The sequence below is a fragment of the Tachyglossus aculeatus genome, chromosome 9 (genome assembly GCF_015852505.1).
Source record: "Tachyglossus aculeatus isolate mTacAcu1 chromosome 9, mTacAcu1.pri, whole genome shotgun sequence".
In the NCBI taxonomy this organism is placed as follows: domain Eukaryota; kingdom Metazoa; phylum Chordata; class Mammalia; order Monotremata; family Tachyglossidae; genus Tachyglossus; species Tachyglossus aculeatus.
The window spans coordinates 49454626-49478904 of NC_052074.1; the positions used below are offsets into that span (position 1 = coordinate 49454626).

Sequence of the window (24279 nt, forward strand, 5' to 3'; positions counted from 1 at the left end):
TCACTTAACTTCTCTGAGCTTCAGTTACCTCATCTGTAAAATTGGGATTAAAAACTGTGTAAGCGCTCAATAAATACGACAATGAATGAATGAATGGTGACTGGTCGGACTCGTGTCCTGCAGCGAAGGCCGAAAGCGAGGGTGGGCCGAGAGCGGGCTTTGGAGTCGGAGGTCATGGGTTCGAATCCCGACTCTGCCACATGTCTGCTGTGTGACCTTGGGCAAGTCACTTAACTTAGAGAAGCAGCGTGGCTCAGTGGAAAGAGCCCGGGCTTTGGAGTCGGAGGTCATGGGTTCAAACCCCAGCTCCACCACTTGTCGGCTGTGTGACTTTGGGCAAGTTACTTAACTTCTCTGGGCCTCAGTTCCCTCATCTGTAAAATGGGGATGAGGACTGTGAGCCCCCCGTGGGACAACCTCATCGCCTTGTCACCTCCCCGGCGCTTAGAACAGTGCTTTGCACATAGTAAGCGCTTAATAAATGCTATTATTATTATTATTACTATTCTCTGGGCCTCAGTTACCTCATCTGTCAAATGGGGATTAAAAACTGTGAGCCCCACGTGGGACAACTTCATCAATCAATCAATTTATTGAGCGCTTACTGTGTGCAGAGCACTGTACTAAGCGCTTGGGAAGTACAAGGGGGCAACACACAGAGACGGTCCCTACCCAACAGTGGGCTCACAGTCTAGAAAGGGATCACCTTATACCCCCCACAACGCTTAGAACAGTGCTTTACACATGGTAAGCGCTTAACAAACGCCATCATTATTAAGGGATCGTCCATCACAGTGTCGCCTCAGCGCGCGACGGTCGGAGCGACGGTTGGCGCCACCGCCGCGCGCATGCGCGCGCGCGCGCGCGCTCGCGGCTGAGGGACGGGCTCGAGCCAGCCCGCCCCCCCCCCCCCCCCAACCAGGCCGGGGTGAGGGGGGGAAGATCTCGCGACGTTTCCCCCGGAGGGGCGCGGCCGGAAGGGGCGGTGGCGAGAGAGGGGGGAAGAGGTGCGAAGGAGGGAGGGAGGGACTACGCATCAGCCAGCGGCGGCCCCGCCTCGTCGTCCGCCCGGCCTTCCGTCGTCCCCCCCCCCCGCCCCCGCCCCCCGGTGTCAGCTTCGGGGGGGTGCCCGCGCCGCTCGCCCGCCCGCCCGCCATGGCCTACCCGGGATACGGAGGGGTAAGTCCCGCCAACGCCGCCTCCGCCTCCGCCTCCCACGGGGTGTGGCGTCCCCACAGCGGGCGGCGCCATCAGGGCCTCCGGCTGCGGCCCCGCCCCTCGGGCCCCGCCTCCTTTACCTGCGGGGGCCCCCGGGGAGGCTGCCTCGCGCCGCCCCCAGGGGCCTTTTCCCGCGCTCCGGGCCGCTCCTCAGGCCCCCCACGGGAGAGGCCGCGTGCCGCGTGTGGGGGGGTGCCCCCTGGGGCCTTTTCCCGCGCCCCTTTCAGCTGGGGGCGCCCCCCCCCGGGGAGGCCGCGTGTCATCATCATCATCATCAATCGTATTTATTGAGCGCTTACTATGTGCAGAGCACTGTACTAAGCGCTTGGGAAGTACAAATCATGAAGGTGGGCGCCTCGCGCTCCCCTAGGGGCCTTTTCCCGCGCCCCTCCTCACGCCCCCCTACCCCCGGAGGCCACGTGCCGCGGGGGGCGGCCACGTGCCGCAGGGGGGGCCGCCTCGCGCCGCCCCCCCCCCTCCGGGACCTTTTCCCGCGCTCCGGGCCGCCCCTCAGGCCCCGCCCCCTTTTACGAGGGGGGGCACGTGCCACGGGGGGGCCGCCCCCCCGGGACCTTTTACCTGGGGGGAATCACGTGCCGCGGGGGGGGCGCCTCGCGCCGCCCCCCCCCCGGACCTTTTCCCGCGCTGCGGGCCCCCCTCAGGCCCCTCCCCCTTTTACCTGGGGTGGCACGCGCCGCCCCCCCCGGATCTTTTCCCGCGCTCCGTGCCCCTCCCCCTTTTACCTGGGGGGGTCACGTGCCGCAGGGGAGCGCCTCGCTCCGCCCCCCCGGACCTTTTCCCGCGCTCCGGGCCCCTCCCCCTTTTACCTGGGGTGGCACGTGCCGCGGGGGGGGCGCCTCGCGCCGCACCCCCCCCCGGACCTTTTCCCGCGCTCCGGGCCCTTCCCCCTTTTACCTGGGGGGGGTCACGTGCCGCGCGGGGGGGGGGGGCCGCCTCGCGCCGGACCTTTTCCCGCGCTCCGGGCCCCTCCCCCTTTTACCTGGGGGGGGTCACGTGCCGCGCGGGGGGGGCCGCCTCGCACCGGCCCTTTTCCCGCGCTCCGGGCCCCTCCCCCTTTTACCTGGGGGGGGTCACGTGCCGCGCGGGGGGGGGCCGCCTCGCGCCGGCCCTTTTCCCGCGCTCCGGGCCCCTCCCCCTTTTACCTGGGGGGGTCACGTGCCGCGCGGGGGGGGCCGCCTCGCGCCGGCCCTTTTCCCGCGCTCCGGGCCCCTCCCTCAGGCCCCGCCGCCGCCATGGCCTCCCCCACCCCCGGGCCCCCCCTTTAAACGACGTGTCCTTAAAATGGATCCCTTCCCTCTCCAGAGAAGAAAGGAGAAAAGAGCCTGTCGGAGGGAGAGGAATAACCCCCCTCGCCCTCCCCACCCCCGCCATATTGCGGCCCACCCGCCCGCTGCGGGCCCCCCCCCCCCCCCCCCGCCCCAAACCGCACTGTCTTTTCTTGTGGTGAAAGACCCACCTCTGCGTTGGAGATCACACTTGACCGAATTCATTCAATCGTTATTCCCTCCCTCATTCAATCCCTCGTCATGCATTCAGTCGTATTTATTGAGTCAATCAATCAATCAATCAATTATTGAGCGCTTACTGAGGTGCAGAGCACTGTACTGAGCGCCTGGGAAGTACAAGGGGGCAACACATAGAGACAGTCCCTACCCAACAGCAGGCTCGCAGCCTAGAAGGGGGAGACAGGCAACAAAACGCATTAACGAAATGAAATTAATATAATAAATATGTACAAGTAAAATAAATAGAGTAATAAGTACGTACAAACATATATACGTATGGGCTGGGATTGTCTCTATTGCCGGAGTGTGGTTTCTAAGCGCTTAGTACAGTGCTATTCATTCAATCGTATCAAGTGCTTACCATGTGTGCTCTGCATTCATTCACTCATTCGATCGTATTTATTCATAATAATAATGATGTTGGCAATCGTTAAGCGCTTACTATGTGCAAAACACTGTTCCAAGCGCTGGGGTAGATACAGGGTAATCAGGTTGTCCCATGTGGGGCTCACAGTCTTCATCCCCATTTTACAGATGAGGTAACTGAGCCTCCGAGAAGTTGTGACTTGCCCAACGTCACACAGCAGACGTGGTGGAGCTGGGATTCGAACCCATGACCTCCGACTCCAAAGCCCGTGCTCTTTCCACCGAGCCACGCTGCTTCTCATTTATGGAGCGATTACTGTGTGCAGCGCACTGTGCTAAGCGCTTGGGAAGTACAAGTCGGCAACATATAGAGATGGTCCCCACCCAACAACGGGCTCACAGGCTAGAAGGGGACACAGTGTACTGTGCACACAGTAAGGGCTCAATAAACCCTGAGTGAATGAACTGGATGAATGAAATTCCAGGAGATCATCGCTCCCCAGTGAGGACCTTAGCGAGCCAAACTGCTCCCCAGCGGGGATTTTCTTTTCTCCTTGTGGAAATCTGGGCACCAGCAGGTGTCCCGGCCCTCCTCATGTGACAGATGTTTTTTCCTTGGTATCATTCCTTCATTCAATCGTATTTATTGAGCGCTTACTGTGTGCAGAGCACTGTACTAAGCGCCTGGGAAGTACACGTCAGCAACATATAGAGAAGGTCCCTACCCAACAACAGGCTCACAGTCTAGAAGGGGGAGACAGACGATAAAAGAAAACAGACAGGTGCCAAAATCGTCAGGACAAATAGAATTAAAGCTATGTGCACATCATTAACAAAATAAGTAGAATAGTAAATATGGACAAGTAAAATAGAGTAATAAATATGTACAAATATATATACAAGTGCTGTGGGGTGGGGAAGGAGGTAGGGCGGGGGGGAATGGGGAGGAGGAAAGGAAAATTGCTTTGCACATAATAAGCGCTTAATAAATGCCATCAAAAAAAAAAGGGGGGCTCAGTATAAATTAGTTTGTATGTGCCAGGCACAGTACGCCAAGCGCTGGGGTAGATGCAAACTAATCAGATTGGACACAATCCGTGTCCCATATGAGGCTCGTAGTCTTAATCCCCATTTTTCAGATGAGCCGCAGAGAAGTGAGATGACTTGTCCAAGGCCACACATGGGCACGGGCTTGGGATTCAGAGGACATGCCTCTGTTACCTCATCTGTAAAATGGGGATTAAGGCCGTGAGCCCCATGTGCCACAGGGACTATGTTCAACCCGACTACCTTGATTCTACCCCAGTGCTTAGAACAGTGCTTGGCACGTAGTAAGCACTTAAATATTATCATTAATATGTGACACAGCGAGGATTAGAACCTGGGTCCTTCTGCCTCACAGGCCACACTGGGCTACACTGCTTTTCTAGCTTCTCCACCCTCATAGGCAACATTAGCAGTGAGTTTCTCTGTTCTTCATTGTGTGTCAGACCTGCTTAAACGTTGGAGTGCCCCGATTTCCAAACCGGTGCCTCTGAGTTCCAATCTGTCACAATAGAGTTTTTTCACACGTGGAAAGTATTGGGTAGGGCAGGGTGGGCCCTGTGTTCCAAGTGTTTGTAGGTATGTAGGCCTTGAAATATTGCTTAGGAAGTGATCTGTGCCACTAGACAATCATCTGCCAATTTCTCCACCTTGAGTATTTCTGGGATTTGAAAGTGAAATTATTTGTCGTTCTCAGCTTCCCCATTTTTGCACTGAGTAAAGCAGCAGGAGTTGGGGGAGGAAGTCAAAGGTAGAGTCAGGGAGGATTTCATGAGGTTCCGCTTCCTGTTCAAACTTGAGACAACCACCCTCCCAATTCACACTCTTGGCTCTCTCTCTATAGGAAAGTGATTAAGCGAACCATAACTACTGGAGTACCCGTACCTCCAGGATTAAAATCCTGTTGTCCATGTTGCTGTTGTGAGTCGTGTCGTTTTCCTCTTTGTTGTGGATGAAGGGTATCGTCTCACTTTACCTCGATCTCATCTGTCTAACCGCCGACCTCTCGCCAACATCCTATATGTTGCTGAAACACCCTCCCTCCTCATATCAGACAGATAATTGCTCCCCCCCCCCACTTCAAAACCTTATTTAAGGCACATCTCCTCCAAGAAGCTGACCCTGACTAAGCCCTCCTCTTCCCACTCCCTTCTGCACCGCTCTTACTTGCTCCTTCATTCATCCTCCCTCCCATCCCCACAGCATATATATATCTGCAATTTATTTCTCTATTTAAATTAATTCATTCAATCATATTTACTGAGCACTTTGTGGAGAGTACAGTACAACAGAGTTGGTAGTCACTTTCCCTGCCCACAACAAGCTTACGGTCTAGAGGGGGAGGCAGATGTGAATTTAAATTGTTAATAATATATAAATTAAAGATATGTACATAAGTGCTGTGGGGGTCGGAGGTAGGGTGGCTATCAAATGCCCAAAAGTCACAGATCCCAGTGCGTATATCACACAGAGGGAGAGGCCAAATACAATATTTTTAGCAAAAGTACCTAGGACCATGTACTCACTCAATTATAGTTACATTAATGTATTTTGTACTTTAAACGGAAATCACATTGACAAAATAATCGTAGCTATAAATACCGTCATCCATTCTACTCACTTGTCCCATCCAACATTGCCCTTTGCAGTAATCTAAGAGACTAAGCTGGCGTCAGTTCTGGGAGACTGATTTCATTCTAGGACTTCACTGTCTATGAGTCTGTCATCTTATTTGATGTTGAATATTGCCCAGAAGTGATGCTGATGGAACCGTTCAAAGAATCAGATGTGACGTCTCTGGGAATCCAGGTCTCTTGGCCCAAGTGGAAGTTGGACAGCACTTGCAACCCTGATCCTTAATTTGTTTTGGAATCACTGCAGTCCAAAGTCTCCCAAAGGATTTGCTGTCCTTTTTCAGCTTCCTTGTCTTTTGTAGCACCTTTTGCTTGGGTAATAGGATTCTGTGACAGCGTTTAGCTTTGCCTTGCCAGTACAGCATTTTGGATGCCATGGTGAAAGCTTTCTTTAACCTTATTGTGTTCTATTTTGAAGGGCCTCGACTTCATTAGTCGACATGTTGTGTAGAACATTGAAATGTTATTGCCATCTCTTTTGGATTTCCTCCTTATCTGTGACATGGCTGGAACTGCGCAAGGATGAAGCAAATTTGTGAAGCGTTCCATATTTTTTCCACACATCCACCAAGCTAGCTCTCTTCCTTCAAAGCCCTACTGAGAGCTCACCTCCTCCAGGAGGCCTTCCCAGACTGAGCCCCCTTTTTCCTCTCCTCCTCCCCCCTGCCCTACCTCCTTTCTCTCCCCACAGCACCTATATATATGTTTGTACAGATTTATTACTCTATTTTACTTGTACATATTTACTATTCTATTTATTTTGTTAATGATGTGCATCTAGCTTTAGACTTGACACCTGTCCACGTTTTGTTTTGTTGTCTGTCTCCCCCTTCTAGACTGTGAGCCCGTTGTTGGGTAGGGACCATCTCTATATGTTGCCAACTTGTACTTCCCAGCTTAGTGCAGTGCTGTGCACACAGTAAGCGCCAAATAAATACGATTGAATGAATGAATGAATGAATGAATCTGGAAGTTCTTAGGTTTTATAGTGATCTGTGTCCTCTTGTATCTCATCTGCTCTGGCATCCTACCTCATTCCCCCAATGTTCCTGAATTTGACTTGCCACACAGCTTTCAGGAAACAGTATGATCTGAGATGTGATGTCTCAGGGTTATAGTTTTGGAGTCTTGGAGTTGCCACAGGGACAGAAGCTGAAATGGGTGCGAGGGGGAAGAGAAAGGAAAGAAAGAGGATGCATGGGCTATGGAGAAAAGAAGGTTGGGATCAGAGCACAGGGAGTCTTCCTCAATCGAACTTATAAAGCGCTTTTTATGTGCAGAGCACTCTACTCAGCACTTGGGAGAGTACAATATAACAATAAACAGTTTTTTGGTTAGGGAAGGGAAGAGCAGCGGAATCATATCCTAGTGGAGCAGTGCCTATGGCTAGAGCACTGTTAGAAATAGAGGTAGAATCTGTAAGCTTGTTGTGAGAGGGAACATGTTTAAAAACTCCGTTGTATTCTTCCATTCATTCATTCACTCATTCAATAGTATTGAGCGCTTACTGTGTGCAGAGCACTGTACTAAGCGATTGGGAAGTACAAGTTGGCAACATATAGAGACGGTCCCTACCCAACAGTGGGCTCACAGTCTAGAAGGGGGAGACAGAGAACAAAACAAAACATATTAACAGAATAAAATAAATAGAATAAATAGGTACAAGTAAAATAAATAAAGAGTAATAAATACGTACAAACATATATACATATATACAGGTGCTGTGGGGAAGGGAAGAAGGTAAGGTGAGGGAGGATGGAAACACTTAGTAAGTGCTCTGCACAAAGTGCCTACTCAAATGCCATGGATGGTGGTGATGACGATGATCAGAGACATTCAGGCGAAGACCAATTATATCCTAGTTGCAACTGTCTTGTAACTAATTTGAAATGGGAACTGATTGTTGGTTAAATATGCGTACAAATGAAATATAACATGGGAAATGATATGTTTGGTTTTTTTTTGTTTTTGCTTTTGTTTTTCACTAGTATGGAGGTTACAGTGGTCAGATACCAGGAATGCAGTTGCAAATGGGCCAGCCAATGCCAGGAGCAGTACCAAGCATTTCCCATGGTGGTTATTCTGGGTACTCAGCGTATTCTGGTAGCTATTCTTCTGCTGGTGACCCAATGTGGACTTACTTCACTGCCATTGCTGGACAGGTAAGCTGACAATTAGGTTTGGAGAAGAACTATCCTTCATAACATCAGATTATCATTTCTACCTTAAAAGAAAACTGCAAGTATTGAATTACATTTTCTTTTTTAAATGAATTTTAAACCAGGAGTACGTTGAACTCTTACTGATGGTAAAGTTCACAGTCGATAGCAGCTACATAAGTTTTTTTTTATTTTTTTTTATTTTACAAAATATGTGTGGTGACAAGTCAGGTTTCACTCTTATTTAAACTCAACATTTTTTTAAATTTTCCAATTAAAAGAATAAAGTTTGAAGTGAAAATACGGAAAATGCAAAAATTCCTGAGGGGCCTAAAACTTACTGATCTTTTGTTTTCTTTTTCCCTTTCCTGGGAATATTTGGAAGTGATCTCCTGTAGATTTGTCGTGAGGGTTAAACAATGATCATAGTCATGTTCTTCATTTCTCCCCTGCATTGTCTTTCCTCTATCACTGTTGCTTTTTCCCTTATGTGTGAGTCTTGATCTTAATGGGTTCTTCAGCGATCAGGAATCAAATAGATATTTAAATTTGCTGTCATTATGTAGAATTAAGCAAAGGGAAGGGAAATACAAAAAAGGGATGTGTGAAAAAAGTAGTGTCCCAAAGACGTGAGATTTTAAATTTGGATGCTTCCAGTTTCAGATTTTCAAGGTAAAATCCTAAACTCAGAAATAGAATTACCCAGTTTTCAGATTATTGGTTGAGATAATTTTTTAAGTTTGCAGGGACTGAAAGATATTCAGCCACTAAAACTAGCATGTGCTTTTTACATATTTTGTTTTTTGTAACAAAGACATGTTAAAATCCTATTTTTTAAAAAGAAGTCTACTTTGCATATGAGTCTTTTTCAGAGCCTTTGTGGGTGTAAAATGGAAGGTTGCTTGGGGAAGAAATTAATGAATTTGTTGTATTTTGGAAAATGCAGCAAGAAAGTAAGGGTGTTTGGACCATCCTTTAAAGCCCTGTTTTAAGTTTTTGACATGGAAACAGAGGCTACAAAATGGCAGTGAGTCTTCATGGTACCTAGAATGTTTTGCCAGCCTTTTCTTTGGGAATCTGAGTCTGCAAAATGCAGAGTTGTGGCCATGTTTCTCCAGATTGACCACTGTAAGGAAAAATAAAATATAAATATTTGTAGTATTTGTTCCTTGCTCAATATGTGCCAACCACTTCACCAAGACCCAAGGTAGATACAAGATAATCAGGTCCCATGTGGGGCTCACAGACAAAATAAGCCGGAGAACGGTTATTGAATCTCCATATCACAGCTGAAGTAACTGAGGCACAGGGAAGTTGTGACGTGCCCAAGGTCACACAGCAGACAAGGGGCAGAGCTGAGATTAGAACCTGGGTCTTCAGACGCCGGGGATCATGCTCTTTCCGCTAGGCCATGCTGCTACTAAGTACTCCAGCATCATTCATTTTCTAACATAAATGATGTGGAAGTATTTTCACATTTAGAGAGTTTTGTGTTGACACTTTTGACGTGAAGTTAGCTTAAAGGGAAAACTCATTCTTATTGACTATTTAGGCAAGGACTTAAAAACTCTATTAAATCGTGACTTTGCATAATCAATGCTATTCATTGAGTGTTTATTGTGTGCAAAGCATTGTACTAAGTGCTTGGGAGAGTACAATGCCACAGAATTGGTAGACATGTTTCCTGCCCACAAGGAACTTACAGTCTCAAGGAGGAGACAGATGTATAAATAAATTACAGATATAGCAGGTAGCGTGATTAAGCAGTGGCTGCAAACATATGTGATGTTTTGTATACTTTGGACAGTTTTCTTTGTGTTATGTGGCAGTGGAATATATTAATCTGTTAAAATATAGATCATATTCAGAATCCAGGTGCTCTTGAAATTTGTCAGGTTCTTCATTGGGTAATGAGGGTTCTTCCTCTGTAACCTGTAGGACATTGCGAGTGAAAATGAAAGGCCTTGATTGAACTCAGTGGGTAAAGTGATACAGTTCTGTCTCCTGCCTCTTGTTCATTTTTTGTTTCTGCTGCAGGGTCCAGGGTAAGGGCAGGGTTGGATGCATATTTTGGTAACCAGGAAGAGCTAGTGTTTCTGATCACATTGTGATCAGGGCAAACAAAGACGAGGCTCATTGATAACATGCTTCCTTATCACAGGTCACTCTCTGGCACCTAAACACTGTAACATTTGTCCTTGTATCAGGGCTGGAAACTTGAGTGAATATTCTTGTGTCCTCTTGAAATTTGACAAGGTTCTTTCTTGGCACTAGAACTATGAATACACATATTCCCCGAGTTAAGTATCAAGGACAAACAGCCCTGTCTTTAATGTCCATGCAGTTTGGAACCATAGATGTATGTGGTTAAAATTAATTCCATTCAATTTTTGTGAGGTCAGAGATACATTTTTATGTTCTTTATTGCCTAGCAAGGCCAAAATGTGTTCAGATGCATTAAGTATAAAGAGAAATCTTTTAAATTATGTATATAGTTTCTTAGACACCCTAAAGGTTTAGACTTAGTGGAGACTTCCAGTCAGTGCATTGAGGGGAGCTGAGACTCATGGAGTTGCAAGGGAATCTCTTGTGGTTTCGACAGGCTTTTGAAAGTCACCATGTACCACTTCACTAAGGTCTGAATGGATCGTTTGTCTTTCTTCAGGGGAATCAAATTATTTAGTTTCGAATCTGCGCCTCCGACTCTCTCTAAATGCAGATGTAAGATTTTTCAGGGATTTTTTTTTCTTGCAGGGAGCTATCCTCTTCCCTCAACAACAACACAAAAAACCAGAGAAGTAACCCTTCCTTTAGATAACTTCCCAAGTTGCTCTCCAATTACTGATTTTATTCAATGTCTGTGAGCTGTGCGTCATCTCTGGACCATTTATTTTACTTCATCTCTTTAGACAGATACTTATTATTTCACTGGGTGCGGAGTACAAGCAGCCTAAGATTCTCTTGCAGCCTGTTTATCCAAGCAAACACAAGGAGTTGGGTGGGAAATTCTGTTAACTAAAGAGAAGGAAAGTAACAATATTTCCTGCTCCTTTATGTTGCTCTCTGGTGATAAAATAATGAAAAGAGCCATCTGTTGCCAGTGGAACTGGGCAGAAAGGAACTTGGGAATCTCCTAACAAATTTTCAGAGGGCATCAGGAAATTTTATCCTTTTTTTCCTTTTGCCTCTCATTTAGGTGGGGATGCGATGACTTAGGTATTTTTTGCATTTCTTTCCCTATTCTTCTGGTCCTGCAGAGTTATGTTGACCAATAACATTTTACAATCTCAGGGCATTTATAGATGTAAACTTGCTGTTGGACCTTCATTCCTTCTCATTACTGCCTCAGTTTCCTTATCTGTAAAATAGAGTGCCAAAGAAACCTAGAGGCCTGAAATGTCTGTGTTATTACCTGGTTTAATAGCTACAGAACACAGGGATTGGTTGTAGTGAAATGGGGCTATTAATCAACTCTACCATTCCTTAAAGACTGATAACTGTGTTGTTCAGTTGTTCAAGTAATTCAGTGAGTCTTTGGACATGTTGGGATGAGAACCTACGTTTATTTGTAGTCCAGACCTTCTCTACAATAAGAATTGTTCTGAAGAGCGAAATTGGTGATAGAAGACTGTGTTACTGCTACTTAGGGCACTGGTTAGTCATTAAAGAAAAATGGTTGTAACTGACAAAAAAATTAGATGCTGAAATTTTCTGTCATATGACGTAGAGAGTAAGAGAGAGCCAATGGGAAAGAAATACAGGCGGATTGAGGGGGACTGTTATACTTTAAATTTGCTGAAATTTTCTGTCATATGACATAGAGAGTAAGAGAGCCAATGGAAAAGAAATACAGGCGGATTGAGGGGGACTTTAAATTAGCTTTCACATACTAGTCCAGCGAGCAGTGAGAAATACTTAGATTAGTATTTGGAACGCCCCCAAATACTACTAGCCTTAATCTCTCACCTTCCACAATTTTATATATATTTCAGAGTCTCTGCATCTCTGTAGATTATTCTCTAGCACAATTTTGCAGGTCACTTTGGTTATAGAAAGTTATGCTTTTAGATAACATTGAGGGTCAATATATGATTTAGTCTACTGGTTTCCAGTACATGCCGCAAGAGGATGACTGAAAAGCAGAACAAATCAGATTTTATATTTAGCAGCATAGAAACCTTCATCATGCCAATATTGAAGAAAATGCACTTAGGTTCCCTTTTTCTTTCACTAATCTTATATCTAAAAAAAGGGGGTCCTAAATCTTTTATGACAGGACACTCAGTGAAACGGTGACCTTGAAGGTAGAAGTGTATAAGCCACATTTTTTTGTCTTTTTAAATATTGTGTAAATAGAGCACTGGATGCATCTATAATAGATTTTCCTTTTTAGTTGCCTTGCAAATTACCGTCTCAAAGTTTTAGGACTCAGTATATTTGAGATTTTTTACAAAAGTAAACTATCTGGGAAGTTGCATTTTGAATCTGATAAATACATCTTCATTTCTTTATTTAAATTTTTCCTTTTTACTATGTTGTAATTATTTTTTCTGTTCTCATTGGCAGGCAATATCTATTGATCTAAAAACCTTGGCTGCTGCCTTTATGTGCTAACTAGTACTACAATGACTTTGTTATTTAGAGAGTGCATTCTGGTCATATTTGATAGTTTGTATTTGATACAGTGAATTAGATGGCTTTTCCTATTTTGACTCATTCAATTTTGAGAAAAAATACTGGTGTTTAGTAGAATGCCTGATTTTGTTTTGTAGTTATTGTCTTATGATTTTACATTCTTACCAGCTTCATAAAAGTGTTACACTGAAAAATCTTTCGTTGCTCATCTGAGTGACAGATCGGAGTTCAAATTGCTGGGAGCCTTGATTAAGAATTTTAACTGAGAATTGCCTGACTTTACAGCATTTAATTCTCAACTCTAATAATATTGTAGTAAATTTAGTTTTTTGTAGGGGGAGTACACACTCACTCCTGAAGTACGAGACACATAACCACAATCTGTCATCTACCATGTAGCAAAGCAGACCAGTGGGGTGATGGAAGCGCTGGCCTTGACTTGCAGAGAACTGAGCAGGTAGAAATTCATTGACACATGGGGTTTAATGGAATTTGTCTCTCTTCTCTTCGGTGGGAGGGGAAAATGCTGAAACTTGTCTTTCTGCGTCTTCACTCCATTCTTAATAGGATGGGCAAAGAAGACTCAGAAATGCAATATTACTCCCAAACTCAAATTAAGCTGTTAAGCGTCTCTTCCTTCTGTGTGTCTCTTCAATCCACAACCTCTCTTCTTCTCCTCTTCCTCTCCCAACCCTGCCACACACACCTTTAATAGTCTTGTATTGTGGATACCTCTTTATTCTCCTGTTGGCTGAGTGAAAAGTCTGTTCGTTATCCTAATCCCTGTCGTTTGAGCGGTGGAGATATACTGAACCTGGATCTGAAACTGCCACTAGACCACCAATTTAGATTTCCTTTGTTTTTATAGGATTTTTTTCTATATGTTTCTCATTTATGGAAGTTTAAACTTGAATCTGTACTCTCCTGCACACAGCATTCTTTTTATAGGCAAAGAAAGAGTAACTGGTAAGGCTGGAGTGATTCTCAGTAGTTTCATTTTACTACTGGAAAAGCCATTTCCTGTGAAGAATTGGTAGGGTTCTCTCCCAACATAACCTGGACAGTGAAGGTGAAGGAAAATTGATTCAGAAAAAGAGGAAACAGCTCATTTTCTTTCTTCTCTAAATTAGGAAAAAGTTAAATTTCTGGAAAATAATTATACCGTTTCAACTATGATGGTTAACTCATCATTAAGGAATGTCTTTGCACATTTGGTTTCATTTTTTTGTTGTGCAGATTCAGTAATGATACCGTAGACATAAATTGTATTTAATAGTCTTAAACCGGTTTTGAAGTAGAATTCAGTATAACAGTGTTGTCCTTTTTAGAATATGATTGTTGTTTCTGGTTGAAGTAAAATTGCTGAAGTTTTTCTCCTCAACCATCATTAAATTTAATGACAAAATCTAGGATTTCTAGTAGCTAATTTAAAAGGCATGATTTTCCTATCAAATTTTGTAAAATGAAGTAGTATACAGCTGGAAACAAATTCTTTCTATAAAACTTAGAGTAAATAGAGTACATATAGTAAAGATCATTCATTATTTGGAACTTTTTGGTATTTTTTTTTTTTACTGTCATTTACTCCAGTTGAAGTTGTTTTAGATATTTCTTTGCAGGAGATCAAATTATAATGTCTCCAGTTTTATGTTAGTGCAGAATGTTAGACCTCTTAAAGGCAAACTTGGGGTTTTCTTATTTAGATGTTTGGGTCCCTTAGGGTGGCTAGCTTTCAAATTCACCTTCTTGTATGGCTCTCATGTCTGTGTTATTCTGTTTTTGCTCCAGTTTGTGATGTTGATGGTAGTATAATTTCTTTGTGTATCTTGTGAATAATTCTAAAATGAACAGAATGAGGCAATACAAGAAAATTAGATGAGGAGATTTCTGTAAGCCTAGTACGTTAACCTCTTGATTTTGGCCAATGCCTTCAGCAGTCTTTCCATTTATATGTGGAATCCTATTATGCGCTACTAAAGTTTCCCTTGCCGCAGTATATACCTAAGCCCCTGATGTTTGGGTCCTAGAAGGTAATATGAAGAACAACAGCAAAACTACAGGGGACCCTTGAAATTTCACCAGGGAATGGTGGGTAAAAGAAAACGACTTTTTTTTTCTCTCCCTCTCCCCCCCATCAGAACTTTAGCATCTATCACAGATACATTCTTGTTTGTTTCTTGGATATTCTTAAAGGAACCTTATACTTTTTTTTCCCTTGGGAAAAGAATCAGTAAAATTATTTTAATTATAAGGTATCATCCTCATCTATGGCATAAATAAGGGCTGTCATATTGCAAATGACAATACTTAAAGTTTATTCTTAATGGTTACCTCTTAGAAACCATAGCAGAATAATTTAATAGTTTGTTTATGCTTGTGTTACCCATTCTTTAGTAGCATATCAATCATGACAAATTTTTAATTGTTTTAGGAATTCTTTACATAACAGAAGTAATATCATTTTATTGTCATAATTATTGTTTTGCATCGTTTTTTTAAAAGAATTTATGCAAATCCCGTGAATATAGATTATTATTATTCTACAGGATGGTGAAGTGGATGCTGAAGAGCTTCAGAGATGCTTAACACAGTCTGGAATTAGTGGAACCTACTCTCGTAAGATCTGAATGTTATTGCTCATTTTCGAAATGAATGAATTCTCTCTGACTTTTTCTGTGCTTCCATTCATTGTTACTATCCTTGTTTAAAGAAATTTCCAAATTATACAGAGGCTCAATGTGGAAACTCTTTTTTTAAAGTGTTCTAAATGCTTGGATGAGTACATTAGAACAATAAATAGACACATTCCCTGCCCACAATGAGCTCAAGTGAGCCCCATAAGAACCAAACCTTTGGTTTGCCTGAAAGAGCCTTTTATATAGCCTAACCCTTTAACTCCAAACTCTCTGTGCAGCATTGGTCTTGGAGAAACATTCTGAAGGACATTGAGTTTGCCGACATTGGTAGTGGACTTGAGGGTCTCCAGCATATTCCCCTTTCCACCATTGGAGCCAGCCTACCTTCTGAGACTGGGTACTTGTTCTCAGAGTGAATTGTACAAAAAAGTTGTGCATCTGAAAAATTGGGTATAGTGAAACATGTTGCCAAGACAATGACATAATCCTGATGAGGAAGCGGCATTCAGTGGTCTGAGTTTAACAATCAGATGTCTGTTCAGAATGAATTATTCTGGGAAAGAAACCTGGACCCGATTTAATCCAGGCAGGTGATAGCAACATTTTAAAATGTAAATCCACCCAGGGAAAACATCGTTTCTGTTTTCAGTAATGTGTAGAGAAATAATGATCAGACATGGTACCAGTGTGGCTCAGTGGAAAGAGCCCAGGCTTTGGAGTCAGAGATCATGGGTTCAAATCCCAGCTCCACTAATTGTCAGCTGTGTGACTTTGGGCAAGTCACTTAACTTCTCCGTGCCTCAGTTACCTCATCTGTAAAATGGGGATTAAGACTGTGAGCTCCATGTGGGACAACCTGATCACCTTGTAACCTCTCCAGTGCTTAGAACAGTGCTTTGCACATAGTAAGCACTTAATAAATGCCATTATTATTATTACCAGTAAAATTGACAAGCCTTCACGCCCACTTTTGAATGTATCTTTCAGCATTCAGTTTGGAAACCTGCAGAATCATGATCTCTATGTTGGATGTATCCTTAAACAGTAAATGGTTTGTGATGATAAAAAGAAAACCTGTTTTTCATAAAATGTTAAGTATTTATAACAAACTAGAATACAGTTTAAACTTTGCACACTATCCTTTTTAAATTATGTGTAGAAGTTAAGCTCTTTGGATGTTTACTAAACTGGGCTCTGTCCTTCATCCTTCTTCTAGTCCTGCATACGTGGAGAAAGAGTGGTCTTAAACCACATGACTATTCTTCTGCAGTTTGGTGGGGTGGAGGATTTAATATGTGCTTATTTTCTTTTGCGCCCAGCGCAAGGATGATAGCCTGCATCCTTGGACAGATGCGGTACTGATGACATTAGCATCAGTGGGCGTGGGATGGGCAATGGGGGAACCCAAGAGCCTATTGTTCTCTCAGAAGAAGAGGAGACTCAATCTGGAAGCAGACAGTGCTGCAGGCAGACTTTGTAGCATCTGGAGACTTGGGTAGGAGAATAAAGTTTGCTTGTGAGTTTTCTTTTTAATGCTACCGAATCTTTTATTACGTGAGATTCCTTTAAAGCAGTTATTTTTGGTAATAAAATAACATCAGAGGGATTACACTGGAAAAATGGGATTTAATGAATTCAAAGAACTCTGGGCGGCTCTTAATGCCTGGAAGCAAAACTTTATGATGATCGACCAAGACCGAAGTGGGACTGTGGAGCTTCATGAATTGAGTCAGGTCATTGCGGCTATGGGTAAGTAAGAGAACTTTAACTTCTTCTGAGTTTACTCAGATGATCATTGTTGTTTTTTCATTTAACTTTTTAATCACCAGGGTGTGGTTTTATTTATCAGTTTGAAGCACAGTAATATTTTAATACTAGAGAATATTTAATTCTCAGACCGGAATAAATCCAGGATGGTAAATCCAGCAATTATTTCATATAACCATTGTCCTCGGATTATAGTGTTCATGATCTATCCGTACCAGTTGATAAACATACATAGGAAATGTAAGAATTCTAGTTTTTGTTGCAGATATAACATTTTGCATGCAGATTCTGCATATGTCATTACGTTATTATGCAATTTAGTTGTGTTGCGCTTGCTACGGAGACCAAGAGCACACCATGGGCGTGTGTGTGGGGGTGTGTGTGTGTGTGCATGCACACACAGCTCTGTTTCTGCTACATCTGTACCCACAGGTGCTTTTCATGATCAGTGGCAGGGTCTTTGAGTCTGTAGGACAACTTGATAATTGAATCTGGCAATACAGAGATATGTGGGTATGACTGTGTGTACACATACATTTTCTCCTGGTTGGGTTTCTCCTAGGGTTAGGACTTGGTTAGAACCGCAATATATTTATGAAAAAATAGCACATAGACTGCTATTTATTCTTTGGCACTTTTTTAGTTTAAACTATGTATATCCTTGTCTATTTTTCTTTTTCATATTTTTTATCTATTCACTATTTTATGCACTTATAAATCTCTACACAAGAAGGGTTTAAGTGGAAGGGGGAGAGGGAGAGAGACAGACAGACAGTTGAGGGAAGCAGCAGCCTGAGTTTGGGAAAAAGCCTTAAGTGAAGGGGGTGGGCATAAAGACAAGAAGAAAGGTGAGGGCCACTAATGAAACTTTTCCTGCTAATAGGTAGCAGTAGGGGATTCTCAGGCCAGGGGTTATAGGATTATATAGTAACAAACCCCTGATATATTGTCTTCACTATGAGTTTATGGCAAAAGAGAAGGCCGTTAAGGCTGTATTGTCACAGTTCGCAGGATATAAGTTCAACATAGGTGCCTTTTGGCAATAGTGGTCTATATGAATGAGAAATATTATGAACACTGTTGCAAAGTCAGGAGGTCTCCGGATTTAGGGGAGTGACTCATTTCCTGTTCTTTGCCAATTTTTCTAAGCCAGAGGGACTGCAATTCACAAGATGCAGATGGTGCTGATTCTTTGCCTGGTGAACTGCTGAAAGGCAGCACTAGTTTTGCATAATATCGGTTTTCTGTAAGACAGCCTTCCAAAAGTCAGCTGAAGAAAGTATTGCAGAAGGTGAAACCTAGAAGAAGTCCTAAGCAATCCATAAAAGGTATCTGAGTGCTTACCATATGTTAGGTGCTTGGGAAAGTACAATACAACTGAATTGGTAGACATATTCCCTGCCCTCACTGACCTTACAGTCTAGAGATTTTGAAGACCTAAAGGCTAATTGGTTATAATTTTATTCTCTCTAGGTTATAGGTTGAGTCCTCAGACATTAACAGCCATTGTGAAACGTTATAGCAAGAATGGAAGAATCTTCTTCGATGACTACGTTGCTTGCTGTGTGAAGCTTCGAGCATTGACAGGTATGAGAATTAAGCACAATATGAATGATATGATAAGTGATTATAATATTTTAATGTTTTGCTCGAGCTGTCCTTTGAGATGTGGGGACTGCATTTTCTGAGGAATGGCCATACTGAAATTATTTAATTTTTCAGAGAATAGTTTAAGATCTGGGCTGAAAATATTTTGTGTATGTCTCTATTGAGTAGGGCAATTTGGGAAAAAAAAGGGGGGTGCACAGTGTTAAAGCTAGTTTTATACACTTTGCCTTTTTTCTTTTTCTAAGATTTCTTTAGAAGAAGAGATAACATGCAGCAAGGATTTGTAAACTTTGTATATGATGATGTGAGTATCTAATATAAGATTATGTGTATTTTCTACCATTTCATTGATCCATTCAGTTGTAAAAAATACAGGTATTCCTTCCCTATGCTTAGGCTTAGTTATATTAGTTGCCTTACACTACAGTTCATCTATTCATTCATTCAATCGTATTTGAGCGCTTACTGTGTGCTGAGCACTGTACTAAGCGCTTGGGAAGTTCAGGTTGGCAACATATAGAGACGGTCCCTACCCAACAATGGGCTTACTGTCTAGAAGGTTCACATTCCTTCTCTTTTAAAAAAAAATTCCATATCTATATACCTATATATAGATATATATTTAGGCATAATCTAAAATTCACACAGTACTTTGAATATTTTTATATTGAAGGTTAATCTTCACCTATCTTCAACCCAACAGTTTTTTGGATATTTTATTTTTACTTGTGTTTTAGCCTTTTCCCAAAAATGTTTATGGCTTTTGTTGCTTGAAAAAAAAATTGGCTACTTATAGCTATGAAAGTCAGAAAACATCTGATCCGTCAGAGCCATTCTTAGTTTTAAAACCATATTGTTCTTGTTCTCCACTATTAAGAGAGTTTTGAGGTGTAGAAAGATCATATATTGTTATAGTGCTTCAGTCTTTTTCTATTATTAAGCTGCATATTTTTATCATGGTGAAAACAATAACTTGTCATTTTAATGGACAGGGTAATATAGATACTATAAATAGCGAAGAAATAACTCTGCACTGTTGTCAATAATATTGAAATGTAGGGGTGGAAAAAAAAAAACTACCAAAAGCAGTGGTTCAATTTCATTAATAAAAGGCGACATTAGTTATCTAAATGGAAGGAAATACAGAAACAATGAGTTTACATTGTAGTATATAGACCAGCTAGGCTATATAGTCCATGGAGACTGAATTGCCTGTATGAGTTTTAGGAATTGTAAATGCTCCATCATGTACAGTAAAAGCTTATTTTGAAAACAACTGAAATCACACTTGCCTTTTGACAATAGTTGAATGATTCCTTGAGTTCATTTTTGTCGAGCTACAGGTATGCTTGGTCTGTCTTTATAGTTCGTCTTAATTTAAGGAAACTGATCTTTTCCCTAAATTAGTTTTTGCAGTGCACCATGGCTATTTGAATGTCCACCTGCTAAAGAAAAGTGCCAGAAAAAGGAGCCCTGTGAATTCCGTCAGAAGTCAACTGAACCTGCTGTGAACTAAAGCTATTGTAGACTTTTTTGTGTTCTTGCCTGTTAAAAACATCCCCTTTGTAAACATGCTTTAATCTTAGTGAACTGTTCAGAGCAATAAAGGTTTTTTTTTGCCTTTTTACTATATGAAAAAGCATTATTTTTTAAGTTCTGTACTCTTGCAACAAAAATCAGAATTATAAATTATGTGATCAGTTATTGGAAAGTAAAACAGTGATTGTGGGAAGATGAATTTTGAGTATCACAAACCAAAATTATTTATCTGCCTAGATAAGCGTGATTTATATCTGCCAGAGCTGAAATGTTTCGGAGTTTTCAGATTCTGCAGTAGGAGAGAACTGGATTTCATGCCATGTTGGTTGGGTTTGCTCCTCCACCCTTGATCAGGGAATCAAAACCCAACCGGGGAATCAAAACCCAACTGTCTTCTCTACATGTGCGAAAGGGAAAGATTCGTACTTACCGATGACGAACTTCTAACACCAGCCCCTTTCTCTCTTGGGGAAATGGCAACTCCTGAGAATTACCTCAATCTTGTTTGATTAGAACCGGTAAATAAACCTAAAATGGATTTAGAATACAGGATCCATCTTTCTTCCATTTTCTTGGCTAATTGAGTTTTTGGACTATTAATGAACAAGTGTTTTTCTTTGAAAGAAAATCAAGCATTCCCTGTGGAGTTAAAGGACCTGTTCTTTGTTCCAGGTTCTCTCAATTCCTGGGAGTTCATTAACTGAAAGTTCATATTTACAGTGGGTGAAAACACAAAGATATTAACCTCTTTATCTGAAAAACACATCTTCCACAGCCACATTTTTATGGCCAACCATGATGTGACTGTGATATATGATCCAAGCAATAAGATGTGACTTCTATTTTTGCATCCAAGGAATAGTCATTTCCACAAAGAAAAGAACCACGTAAGATGAAATAACAGTGCTCTGTTTAAGGGTGGAGGACAGATGGCAACATCTTGCAAAAAGCTTCCGTAGCACTTGTCCTCATTGAATGAGTCTAAATCAGCATTCACTTCCTTAACACTGAAATAGGCATGAGTTAGCTATAAGTAATATGTTATTGATAGCCTGGTACACTTTAAAAATCAGTGGGTTAAAAAAAAAAAACCCTTCAATTTAGTATACGGTTGTACTGGAAAAAAATCTTCAAGATGTTCAGTCTATTATGTTTAGTAATCTGTGAACAAATTAATTTAGCCATAGTAAGATGTACAGTTCTCTAGGGTTTATTGACAGAAACAAGTTCTAGCTAACACCTAAGGTATATTTGATAATTTTCCCAATTCCCAAGATTGGGCCAGTCATTATTGCGCTACTCTTTGTAAAACATGTACTGAACCCTAATAATGCAATTTATTAAGACTCACTACCTTTTTTTTCACTCTTATGCTTTATTGAAGCCAAATGTAAAAAAAGACATCAAAAAGAACGATTCCTTTGATTTTATGCCAAATGATGCTCAGCTTTGTAGCTAATTGTGCATTTAACTTTTCTTGTAAATTGTCATTCTTTTGCTTTTTTCATCTACTCAGATACTTTCGCTACTCTATGAAGTACATATAATTTGCTGAATATTTTTGATACTGAAATGCAGCCTACTTTTAAATCCCGTATTGTGTTTGCATTATAGCAATGAAAATAATGAGGTGAGTAGTCAAATCAGTTACCGAAATAAATAAAAAAATATTTATTTCTATCTGCTTATGACTGGGAGATGAGTAGTTTGTAGTGGTGGTTGATATGTTCAGGTTAGATCTAATCCTTAAAAGTTTTCATGTTGGTATTATAAATTGACTGATGTACGCTGTCAATGTACAAGTGCTTTTATTTGTACAGTAAACAGTTTTCCAAGTCACCTTGAGAATTTTTAGAAATACACATTCAAATAGCTTGCTGTAAAGTGTTATACAAAATCTCTTACGTACATATTTTGAGATGCTACAGTTCATAAAAACAGTGAAATAATTCACCTAGGTCAGAAAGACTGCCAGATTATTAAATGTCAAGTTTTGTAATTCAGTGTTAGTGACATCTTAGAACATTTTAAATGACATTGAGGAGGGGGGAAAATAATCCTACATGGAGTCTCAATTTGGTCCATTCTTATTTTAGAGGGAATAACTATCTGTGCTCATTTTAATTTCCCAAACAGGCATTATTCAGAAAAGCAGCATAAAAGAAAATGCTGTTATGAAATGTAGATTTTTACCTGTAAATCTGTATTCCAAAAAGACAGGTACTCAAAAGTATGAAATTTACTTTAATGTGACTTTAGGTTTGTGCAATGTTTTTAAATTGTGGTATTGAAATTCATCCTTGTGATCATTCTTTCAGTAAAACCTGGAAATAAGATAGTGTAATCTTGTATGTTGTCTTTTACTCAGTTTGGATAAGCATAATAAAAATTTCTGGTCAAATGATTTTGCATTACCTTTTATCGTAAAGTTGACTGTCACCTACCTATTACTCTGAAATGGCATGTTTTTTCATTCTGTGATAGAGGACATTCTTGAAAAACTGACAGATAAAATCTGGAGAGTAAACATATATATGGTTTTATGTGGGTAGCAAAGTTCCTTTCCCTTTTGCAAGTTGTCCCAGGTACAATTCAGAATAGTTTTGCATTTTCTGTGTTTCGATCAGAGTATAAGACTGGATTGTAAATACGTAACTAGTAATGACTTGGGTTAGTAATTTGAGCTCATAGGAAGATAGGGGTTGTATAAATTCAGGGTTGTATTATGTTAAAATATTTTTTTGTGTGTAAAACTTGGATGTGAGAGTACTCATTAGATCAGTAGCATACTGAGCCCTCACACTTGCTATATAAAAAAAATCTTATTCTTTAGTCAGGTTTGGGGAGAATGCTCCTTATTTGCACAGGAATTCATAACTTGCAATTGGGCTGGAGTAAGTCCAAATAATTTTTCCCACAAACACTTCTAAAAGAAGGGTGAGCCAGATTGTTCCCATCTCGTAGTGGTCTAAAGCATACAAGTGCAACTACAATTATGTCTCATTTATTTTTAGATTCTGTGCCAACCTATACCTACCTTTTTTAATCCTGATTTTAGGGAATGTCTCAGAATATCTGTCTTAAGAGTTGTGTGTGTGTGCTGCCTAAGTGTTCTGGTAACAATCTAGTCAGTGTTCAGACAATTATAATACAAACTAACTTCTTTTAAGTAAAACAAAACAAAAAAGCTAGCCTTTATATTCATTTCAAAGCCCTGAAACATGCAGATACATTGGGCCTCAGTTTTCTCAATTCTGTGGGATGCTTTTGTAATAGACCATAGCTGACTGTTTTAGTAAATCTTTTAATTTGATATCACAAAATTGCAAGTGGACAAGATAAACTGCCTTTACAATTTGACTCCCAGCCCCTAACCAGTGCTAACACTGGATTAAATTGTTACAACTCTTCAGAATATTGGCTTTGCCTAAACTTTGTTTTGGGAAGCAACCATTTTACTGTGACAGCGTCATGGTCTGTGGCCACTATTTTGATTATATTATGAAACAGGTGCTTAAACCAATTACATCAGTGAACTACCTGAATATTTTTATATCTGAATTTTATACTTTGTCAATAAGGAGAAAAACCTATAGTGTAGTCTTCATACCTAAGAGATTCTTCCAAACTCTGACTAAAGGTTCAAAATAGAGAAGAGATCAAAGGTATGAGACTTGGAAAGGAAAAGTGGGCTAATAATTGCTATGTATGTATGCATGACTATATATGTATATATCACATGTATATATACATATATGTATACATATATACACTTTTTTCCCATTCCTTAAGCTAGGTTAAAGGCAAAAAAAAGTGGCACCGAATATTTCTGCAGACCTAAATTTGTTGAACCAAGCATTTAATTTGAGATAAAACTGAACCACTTTAATCCCTGTTTGAATTTCCCCAATTTGAGCTCAGGAAGTTGTAACACTGCCTTTATGTAATTTGAGACATAACCAGCATCATGCGTGCATCTAGTGTCTGATCAAAATATTGGAAATAAAGCATTTTTCTAGCTAGCTAATCAGATACCTGTTGTATTTAAAGGCAACACCAAGTTTTTCATTTACTTATCGTAAATTGCTGTATTTTCACAAATGAGAGAATCATTCCCCCTCACCTAAGAATTGTATATACACTATAT

General features: G+C 41.3%; 1 protein-coding gene across 1 annotated transcript; it reads left to right on the forward strand.

The window, feature by feature from the left end:
- Positions 1-1099: 1099 nt before the first annotated feature.
- GCA (grancalcin) lies at positions 1100-22536 on the forward strand. Its single transcript, XM_038750825.1, has 8 exons — positions 1100-1179; positions 7777-7950; positions 15129-15198; positions 16206-16249; positions 16820-16967; positions 18459-18572; positions 18839-18897; positions 20001-22536. The coding sequence occupies exons 1-8, from the start codon at positions 1156-1158 to the stop codon at positions 20025-20027; spliced, it is 660 nt and encodes a 219-aa protein (XP_038606753.1). The 5' UTR covers positions 1100-1155; the 3' UTR covers positions 20028-22536.
- The last annotated feature ends 1743 nt before the right edge of the window (positions 22537-24279 follow it).

Bases quoted from the DNA above. Each gene is read 5' to 3' on its own strand.
- GCA (XM_038750825.1), top strand. From the start codon at position 1,156: ATGGCCTACCCGGGATACGGAGGG. The intron at 1,180-7,776 runs GTAAGTCCCGCC...GTTTTTCACTAG, and splicing joins CCTACCCGGGATACGGAGGG to TATGGAGGTTACAGTGGTCA. The intron at 7,951-15,128 runs GTAAGCTGACAA...ATTATTCTACAG, and splicing joins TCACTGCCATTGCTGGACAG to GATGGTGAAGTGGATGCTGA.